This window comes from Acanthaster planci, linkage group LG01 (genome assembly GCF_054643075.1).
Source record: "Acanthaster planci isolate LZ-2023a linkage group LG01, COTS_SCS, whole genome shotgun sequence".
In the NCBI taxonomy this organism is placed as follows: Eukaryota; Metazoa; Echinodermata; class Asteroidea; order Valvatida; family Acanthasteridae; genus Acanthaster; species Acanthaster planci.
The window spans coordinates 4,121,466-4,131,962 of NC_141777.1; the positions used below are offsets into that span (position 1 = coordinate 4,121,466).

Below are 10,497 nucleotides of genomic sequence, written 5' to 3' on the forward strand. Positions count from 1 at the left end.
TTCTTTAGAAACTAAAGTATCTTAACCCTTTTTACAAATAAACAATGAAAGATACTGATTTTAGAATGTAAATGAAAATTGAGAAAGTTTGTTTCACAATGTCATTGATCTGGCCGGAAACTTGCAAGGATTGTTTTACTTTAGATGCCCGTTCTCACACCTCGGATCATATTGAAGTTTGAAAGTAATTGAAAAAGATGATAATCGAGAAAGATCTGATATCCGCTACCAAGTGGAATCTAGAAGGAATACCAACCTAGTTCAACCTTTGAACGTAAAATATGCTGTATCATCTGTTTGTAAAAAGCCGGAGCTGACAAGGATTTATTTTTTATTCAGTGATTCAGTGATTGTTTCAAGGAGAAAAAACTCGTTCTCCCTTCATGCTATATGGGGTTAAAGAACTTGTATTAGCAAGCTTAAGAAATTATCTGACTGAAGAAGAAGCAACAAAAAGAACCGTAGAATACAATGATATTTTATTTCCTTTTATAAGTAATTGTAAATACAGGGTAATATTGAAAGTTGTAAATATAGTGTAAATATAAAAAAGAAGGAATTTAAGATTTTTGGCTTTACTGTTTCATCAGTTATTTGGGCTGAAAGAACCTGAGGTCACTGTTATAGCTGTTTCACGGTGACATTATCCATGTTATGATTTTTCATTTACTATTACCCCTACTTATTACAACGCTCCTAATTTTAACCCTAACTTATGACATGCAATGTAACATTTAATCAGCCTATACAGATATCTTTATTCCTTCACGTGCCAAGTTAACATTTATTCCAGGAGTAGAGATATCTCCAAAGAGGCATTTCAATGTCTGATCGTATCTTGGAAGTTAATGTCTGTCTGTTGCACTAGTCAATGAGTCTATAAGGATTATGCGCCCCACGTCACAGTGCTGTTGGCATTAAAACTTCTTCAAATGCTGACATCAGGCGTATCTCAGATAAGAGATTAAAATGTAAAATGATAAAAGTCATCCTCACTACGAACTAAACGCATTGTCCCTCTGTTTACCAATGGTATCCTTCTTTTTTCTATTTGGCATACTGAAAATCTTTACCACTAACCTTCTACACTGTCCACAAGTGTCATTTGGTTGCCTCCATTCAGATATGCTCTTGAGATCTTAGGCAAGGGCAGGCTAGCCACGTCAGTCCAGTAGACCATTCTGTCTACCGGATCATAGTCAACGGCAACAGGACGACTGACCCCACTGAGTGGAAGGCGTGCTAAGTCCGACAGATTTTGACTCATGCTTCCCGCGTAGATGGCACCGGTCATGAGATCAGCAATTAGTGCGAAGTCCACTGATGAGAAACGTACAGGTAGGAAAATTTACCCATCCGTTACAAACAACACCAAGACAAATTATGGAGACACCCTGAAGTCTAGAAAGATAACAGCATATGTTTGCAGGTATATATGTGGCTAGTATTTGCCAAATTCTTCTAAACTAGCATTTGAAACTTAGATAGATAGTGAAAAGATTGTTATGTCAGCTTTAACGTTTTACAGGTTTCGGTGAATTTGCATATTTCTGAATAATTGAAAAAAATCTATTTCTGGTACTATTCTTATTATTTTTTATCTTGTTCAAGAAACTAACCTGCATCTATAATTTGAAATGTAGCTGCAGCCACCAACGTCTGAAGAAAAATCCGCAGCATTTTCCTAGCCCTTGATAGGTTCTTGGGCTGGAAAGATACTTCGCGAGTTCTGGTGGTAAATGAGTTGGTTAATACAAATTACGTCAGTTGTTCTTAAAACAAAATACGTACAAACGCTGTAGACGCAGACGTAAAGAACAGACTGATAGATAAAGATTGTGTTTTAGAGAGTGTTATATTGAACATGTTTGAAGGACGTTATAATTATAGGAAACTAGTGATGAGCAGTGGCGTATCCAGCGGGGGAGGGAGCAATTCCCCCACGGCATCTTTAGCAAAAATACTTCAAAGGTTAGTAAGAAATATATTATCAAACATCAGCACCAGTACCTAAAGTAAACAACACCAGCAAATAAAGGCAAGGATTTCAGGACCGTGGGAAAACGTTTGATTTTGTTTCTCCCCAACTTCATGTTGAATGAGCCTGAAGATGCATTTGATTTAGAATTCCCCCAACCCCTCCTGAGTCCAAAATCTGGATACGCTTTTGGTCATGAAAAAAAAATTGGTAATTTTTTTTTTCCGAACTCACAATTGTGAGCAATATTTCCTGATTGCGTGACTAAGTAGAACCACCCTCAAACAACATCGCACGCAATTAAGTCACAGATGTTAGCATTTTACGAGGTTCTGTAAAGGACCATTTGTTTTTTTACTACAGGACGATCTTCCTTGGTAACCTATGCTCAAAATATCGACAAGCAGTTGACAAACATTAAGCTTGGCCGTAGATCTCCTCGACGTGTGTATTTGAGAGTCATACCTAGATTGTAACTATTCGTATACGTTAGATAAGCCTTAAAAATAAAGATTGAATGTTTTCACGGATCTGCAGATCTGACCCACTTAGCTTAGCCTTGTTGAAGACTGAATGGACCCAGGGTGCCAAACAAAGGTGCAGCGAAGTGCACAGGTTTCAACAGTACAACCGTCTATTTGAAAGCATGCAAGCTGTACGTGATGGAATTTTTCGACATTCGCCATTTGCCCAATATGAACTCAATGCACGTAAACTACAAAACCAAAGCAGTGCTGGTTGAGTAGAGTGAAAACCTTGGGTAAAATCAGTTTTTCAAACAACACTTATGAGAGCAAGTTCCCCCAATTTACCTGGGCCTTTGTAGGTAAAATTGCCACAAGTGTCGACCCTACCCAATACAACACACCAGCGGGCAAAATACCCCTTTTAAGTGACTTGTCTCGAACATTTGTGCTTTTCCTAGGAAAAGTATTTCTGATTAATTCGATAATTTTATACATTCTTCTTCTCAGTGACAGGGCCTTACAGAAACAAATCTAATACCTTAATATTGAAATGAAAGAGGCATGATTGTCCTGAGGAACAGACCAACGTTCCTGGCCTACTTAATGGTTATAGGACTGCATCTCACAAATGCTTGGTCTTTTTAATGAAGTCAAATGAGCAACTTACTTAGCAGGAAGCTGCAGTAAATTTCAATGATTAGACGTCTAATTATTGTAACTTTGTGTACCGGTACACTTTCTTTGAAGTTCTTGAAGCAGCCTCTACATTAAACCCTAAACAGAGCAAACTTTTTTACATATTGACAGTTTACCTGATTGTGCATTCAAAGTCTCAGGAAATGGACTACATGTATTCACGCACATTTAGGTAGCGTAAAATCTATCAGACGGGCCAGACAAACCTGTAATGCTTTACAAAGCACACAATACATCAAACAGCCCAAAGCACACATTATTTCCTCCAACAATAAGACTGTACGGAAGCCTGATAGTGCCAATGAATGGAATGCAAACTTTATTGTACCAGCGCTTTATCCCCCCCCCGCCCCCTTATTTGGTGACCACCCTCGGATATCTTTTTATTGGGTGTATCTAAATAAGGTTATAGCTCTGTTTGAGGGCGATTCTCGCGTATGGGGTCCCAATTATAAAGGCACTGGTTATATTTAGGGATTTAGTTTTGAAACTTAAACTATAGACATGATATAGTCTATATTATGGACTTCCCAGGATTTAGTTAAATTTGCTAATATTTGAAATGTAATAATTTGTATTCATTTCTCATGTTCATTTCTTTCAAGGTAGGCCAGGCAGTTGCATTAATCGATCTGGCTATTTGGTGAGTTGCTTTTTAGATTAGCAGTGTATCAACACATACGTTGCAAGCTTTTCCACATGGGTCTCAGTTACAGAAGACATTTGGGTAAACTACGCTTGCTATGATATGATTCATCGAGTCCTCACGCAGGCACTTTTAAGACATTGCTTCTCTTTTTCTTGGAATAGACATTAGACAAAGTGAAAACAAATTTGGATACAGGTGCCTGCATGTGACATCACGACGGGCCGGGTCGTCCAGAGAGACACAGTGTATGTCATAATGAAACCGTGTTTGCTTCACACGGATATGAATCACGATCAGTGATCCATCTGGACACCAAAATTAATGGCTGGTGCGAACCAGCGTTAGTATCACTGATCGAGATCCAGATCCGTGTGAAACAAACACGCGCGCGAAGATGCTACATCTTAGTGATCTCAAACTGAACTCAGGAAGAGTAAACTTATACTGAGTGAGCTTATACTAAATTGCAGGTGAAGGAACACTGAAATGAATGAGGATCTGATTCAAGGAATTCGTTCACAGTTTCCTAACAAAAGGACAACAGGTTCAGCAAGAGGCCTACTGAACTATTTGTGATAATTATCTGACAAATCCCAGTTAGGCATTAGTGTTTGTTTTAGCGGTTTTGCACAGCAGATGATTTATTTAAAGTAATTAATTACTTACTGGATAAGACATCGCTGGATAAGACATCGAGGGACTGAGTGCATTGAGTATATATATGTTCACACATGATCAAAGAATACATAGGAACTGAAAACAGCCGTGTGACTGCAATAACAAATTCTCACAAGATCCTGAAAGCTTCACGTACTGGAAAAGTACTCATATTCAACGAATTAAGCTTTGTGGTTTGTCATGTGCACAGGATGTAAGTAACCTTTTAAACAACCTCAAACGCATTTAAAGCAATGGAATGAGAAGTTTTACCCTTAAGGTTTTAACACTTCCGGTACTATAGCACTTCCCAAAATCATTAGAATTGTCTGAGGTATTCCGAAAGTCCAAGAAAGGCCCATGTAATAAATGTCTGTTTTGTTTAAAAAAAAATCAAGCCCGTCTGAAATTTTATAACCGGAAATTGACGAAGACCAGTGCAGTACAAAATTATAATCTTTTATAAATCATACTTTCAAAAGTTTATATCTTCGTTCAAATCTCATTTGAACTATACCCCTTTTCAAATTGACTTACAGGTTGATAAGAGTTTGGCAATATTTTTTTAGATTATTAAGGAAATTTAAAGGAGTCTTTGAATGTCCGCTTATAGGGTGGAAATTAAATATACATGAATACATTTTAGGACTGATTAGATTTTCAAAAACGTATCATCAAAACATTTACTAGACCATTGACCACCATCCCGTGCCAATTAATTCTGGCTAGTTTTCCATATTACATCGGGGTAAGGCTTCACGAAACAGGAGGAGTACCTGTGTAACTGTATTTTGTACTTATCCTTTTATCTGGAACCCTGAAGACCAAGGATGGGGTTTTAAGAAAACTGATTAAACGTTCCAAAGTTTGAAGTTTGAACAACATTACCCTGATCACAGACATATAAAGTGTTTATCATTGGGATATTAAACGCATGTTTATAGCAGCTTAAAACATGACTTCCATTATTTCCCGCCAATACTCATTTAATCTCATGTTGTAAGTGGTTAATTTAAGCTGACATTACGTGTAGTGTATGGATGCAGAGTGGATTTTTACTTGGTTATCACACAAAGATAAACACCTTGTTCAGCCAATACGTTCAGTTGCACTTCCAAGCGTTTAGGACACGATTAGGCGCATATGCTGTATGTAAACGCATGTGCATGCGTAGTTCGATCTCTTTCTGCGTCCCCTGCACGGAAATTGTTAGTTGCAAAAAAATAGATAAATAAAAAATAGAACTCGAACTGATCCGAGTTGCATTTACTCGTTTCTTAGACAGGTTCTTTATATTACGTGCGTATATATATCACGATCTCGGATGGGTGATAATTTTCTGAAAATATTTCAACCATTTTGTTCCCGTGTTAGCCTGTAGCAGTTGGTTTGCCACTCTTCACGTAACTGCGTATGACTTGAAAATGTGTGTCATCGTTACGTACTGACGTGCAGTTAATAAACTCTGCCCCCTTTATTAACGTGTCAAACTGTATAAAACGTGTTACAGCCTGTACACAAACACACAAACGGGTTTATAATTAAAATTTATTTGAAAATCTTACATGCTAAACATATCTATATAGTATCATAAGCATAGGTTGCGTTTATTAAATAAAATAGTGTGTTTAAACATATAAACATGTTGTATGTGTTTATTTATAAGCGTGTCAAAATATTTTAAAAAGAGATACAGATTTTCGAATAATTGGCGTTTAAAAGTTAAACGCTGGGGTTTTACAATGTATATATTTTATCAATGGGTTGATTTAGTCATGTCCGAGAAACTTTAATGAAATAACTTCCAATAAAATTAGGTACGGTTTGACATAAAACCAAATGTTAACTTCCGGTTCCATGTAAAACTGTTTACATGGAACGTGAAGTTAACGCGCAACTTCAGCGATTGCCCAATGACAGCCTGCCAATTGTGGCGCGTCCGCCTTTGTGACGAAGTCACGAATAAGATAGTCAACTTGAAGAGTAAACTGTGGACAGAAAAAAAATGAATGTTATGTTCTCAATGATTACAGAATTTCTACATTCTCAGTATAGCAGAACTCCAGCACGCGAGGTATAATGTGTGCAGTTAAGAGTACTTCAAATTAATATTCCTCGCATATGAACCAATCCATGCGTTGTATAGGGGCTACAGTTAGGCGGAAGCTGCCCAAAACTAGTACCCAAAACTCACGCACCATTCAAAGCAAGCTGGAAACCTATTCTTGGGCGTTACTCCGTTTCTGTAAGAACGAGACCGTCCGTGTTCTAATTTTCTACGGGCTATTCCAGATATGGCGTAATGCCCTACACACAGACCGGAGACCTGTTTATGTTGCTCACCCAGTTTTGCATAACAAAAGTGAGCCTGTACAGTGGTACCATCATGGGAAAAGTTAGCGCAAATGTTGAAGGGAGCTGAAGGTGAAAAATTGACCTTTCAACAGATTCAAAAGAGTGAAACTGAATGCAACACATTTATGCGACCAACATATGTAGACCGTCTGCTGTACTAGCTTTCAATGGTTTTCTGAATCAATCTTTCTGCACGTGAAAGGGCATCGGTAAATAAAAGTCAAGTTTCAGAGTAAACCTTTTTCTTATTTTTGTTTGATATTGGTTTGTTACTTTTTGTCTGTTTGGTTGGATATACTTGAGTGTATCTCATTTTTTGTTTGTTTTTGGTTTTGTTTTGTTTTGCTTTTTTTGTTTACGGTTTTCGGTTTGTTTTCCTATTCACAAACGTTTCCATTTGGATATTTATAGACAAACAGGGATCCTGATAGCCTGCACAAAATGGAAGCTTCTCAATGTTTTGATATTTAAATAATTGGTGATCTTGATTTCAGTGACTAAAACTTACAATTTTTGATTCCAATGCATTCATCGTCATCGACAATAATGTAGCAATACACATTCTGGAGAGAGGCGCAGTAATGGATTTATCCAGGGGCCGGTATTACATGTCGTCATTTCCACTTTGAGGCTTCTAGACAATGTCATTTCAGTAACACTGAAAACAGCTTCCTTGGTGATCTGTAATCAGCGATACGGAAAAAAATACCCTTTCTTTGCAACAACAAGATAACTGGCGTATATAAATATGCATTTTTTTCAAAAGGTGGGTTTACTGCCTTTGAACGCTTCCTTCTGCTGATAACGTCAACCGTTGTTATCAGTGGTCGGGCATTAAATAGTGCCAGCAGTAATGTAACAAAACCACCCGCCACAAATAAATACATGTATTGCATTTTGTACGTCAGACATCTTGTTTTCCCTCAAATTTGGGAATTACTACCAACAGAAGAGAATTTTGTCTACTGTGTCTTCAAAATGTCCAGGGATCGTCTTTTCAATAACTGGACCTGCGTTGTACGTTTAAAAGGCATCCATAAGCCCCGTAAATAATGCAATGATGCTCCATACATGGAAGGAAATCAAAGCAGACTATTATAAATCTCCAAACAGAACAGTCCACTTGTTTTCGATTGACATAACCCATGTTACAAGCATAGACCACATAGAACACATTACCCGCCTAAAGGGCAGCGAAATTGCATTTGTATTTGTACATGTTTCGCTTTTCAAGACAGATAAATCGCTTAGAACCAAAGATTCTTTATATTTGATATTATATGTATCCCCTACTGTAGGTGGCTATGTAAGGCATTATCAACAGCACCTCTGAACGCTTTAAACCTGAATATAAATATTTGTCCGTATCTTAAATATATAACCTAATATTTATGGGTTTCTGAGTCACAGATGAAAAGCACCAAAGTGCTCTCTTGATGTTGATGTTCTAGGGTTAGGAGTCCCCAGCTTTTATTTTATTTGTATATAGGCCTATATAACAATTGTAAATAAATGAAATTAAATGTTCAACTATGTCTTCTTGAATACATACTTGTCAAATTAACCATTACACGTTTCTTCTTTCATTTGAATAATCAAAAAACGTCATTTTACCGTTACACATTATTGAACCTTGCTCATCTTAATTCTTAATGAATAAACTTTAATGCACACCTACTTATTTGTTTATTCCTTAAAATGACCTCAAACTTGGTGTTGGTAGGCGGGGCGGGTGAAAGAAAAAGGAAGCGTCATATTGTAGTGTGGCCAGCCTTCTTGTTGGACAGTCTCAACGCAAGTGCCACAGCCTTGGATTTCACCCAGGCTTTCGTGTATGGTTAAAAGCAGTGGACCGTAAATCCCTTGCCTCTGCATATTGAGCAAAAGCTGTTGCTATTAGATTCTTTATTTGGAAGTAAAGTTGTGATTATCACTCCAAAAATTTATCGCCTGGGTTGACTTTAAATAGACAGAGATAATTGCAATTTTTTACAACTCTTTTAACATCATCCGCACACATAACGGAAAAAACTGTTTATTGGAGGCAGGTGAGAGAGATGTCTGCACGTGGACAATAGTGGTGCGTTCTGTTCCTAATGTAAGTATTTAGATTCTTTTTGTAATTTGTTACACAGTATGTTTTGTTTTTAGAAGAAATAAGAGTTAACAGAATGCTCTACATGAAGTGTATTCATTTTTAAGGAAATGCGGGTATAGCTCCACAGCTAGATAGCTCCATGTAGAATAACTTTCATATGGACGCAACTGAGTTCCACCACTGGGCTATCAAACCTTAGTTCTCTCAAGCCCTAAAATATTTGGGGCTACTTCCACTTCCGGCTCAGCGAGGTTTATTTTAAACTCCGTTTTTGTCACTTGAATGCAAGTTACCAAGCCATCGCTGACACAGTTTATATCCAATCGCCTTTGATGCATTGACGACCTTCTGCTTAACGTCCATTACATTTTTGATTTATTTTTTATCATATTCTATTTTCGTTCACATCAACTTAACTTTTTCTATTTCCCCCCCAAAATGAGTTCGAGACATATAGCTAGTCCTTGAATAGGCACAAGTAGCAGTGCATATACTTTTTCGTCTAATTTGTTCAAAATTAATTTGGACTTTTTGTTCGAATTGAAAATTGACACCATTAATATCACTTACGGAGAGAGGCGAATGTATGTGAAGCAACAGGCTTTCCATTCACCAAAAACAAAATGAATACGGTGGAATACGTTTCCAACAAGAGAGGAGTCATTTTGCAGCTTAAGGGGGTACTTTAAGTTCCACCGTAACTCTCGCTCCAGAATTACCATAATTTTTCAAATTATCACTAACTCCATTGCATCGCCAGCTGAGTTCATTAATTGGATCAGAACTAGCTCAAACCTTGCTCTCTGTCAGAACATTTCACAATAGTTCTTGTATAAGCACATTATTATAAACCAACCTTTATCACTCCTATTCTAGCTTACCTGCGTAACAGCAAAACGACAGTCAATAGGCCTAGGGTCTATTTTTCACAGCAACATGTAAGTGTTGTAGTCATGCTGGAAAGTACGCTCTTGATTTGTCAACCGTAAGGTTCCTGGGTCCTTTTATATGACTGGAAACCCAGGGCATGATTTTCATGTCAATACAAATGATGACGTCAAACTCTGGAAAAAAGAAAACAGGGTTAAGCGCTTCCAACCTTCAGTGACTTTCAATATAGTTGTGAAAACTGTGATCGGCCACATGCAATAGACCTCCGGGTGTGGAGCATGTGATCTTTTCCATTGTAAAGCCATGGTAAATTTATATTGCGAAGTTCTTTTTGCTGTGCCATTATAGTTGTGAGAGTTACCCGCAACTCACGACTCCTTTGATGGAGGACTTGAAGTGCAGACTTCAATTCTAGTCTGGACTGACGACTCGGGTCGGACTTGAGTCCTGTTTGACCATTGCGGTTGCTTGAAATTGGCGAGTGGTTTGCTCGGAGTACCTGATGGACAGTTACTCCATGTGGTGATGTTGTTCCTCCATGTGGTTATTTTTGTCTCCAGGAAGTTCCTGGTCATGCCTGAACCTGTACGACTGTTTGATGGTGGCTGATACATCCCTCAGGTCCCGTCTCTAACTACTTTTCATTATACCGTTGTGGAAGTAGATTTGTAGCCACGCCCCCAAAATAACTCTGAGCAGCGAGGTG

The 10,497-nt window shown here is 37.8% G+C and overlaps 1 protein-coding gene across 2 annotated transcripts in view; it reads right to left on the reverse strand.

The window, feature by feature from the left end:
- The window catches only part of LOC110989982 (uncharacterized), a 72,396-nt gene extending 62,464 nt beyond the window's left edge, over positions 1-9,932 (reverse strand). For both annotated transcript variants that reach the window (XM_022254719.2, XM_087138676.1), the window contains exons 1-3: positions 9,782-9,932; positions 1,620-1,729; positions 1,081-1,320 (exon numbers count right to left, since the gene is read on the reverse strand). In XM_022254719.2, coding sequence (XP_022110411.2) covers positions 1,081-1,320; positions 1,620-1,680 — 301 coding nt within the window. In that variant the 5' untranslated portion in view covers positions 1,681-1,729; positions 9,782-9,932. The remainder of the gene's footprint in view (positions 1-1,080; positions 1,321-1,619; positions 1,730-9,781) is intronic.
- Between the last annotated feature and the right edge of the window lie 565 nt (positions 9,933-10,497).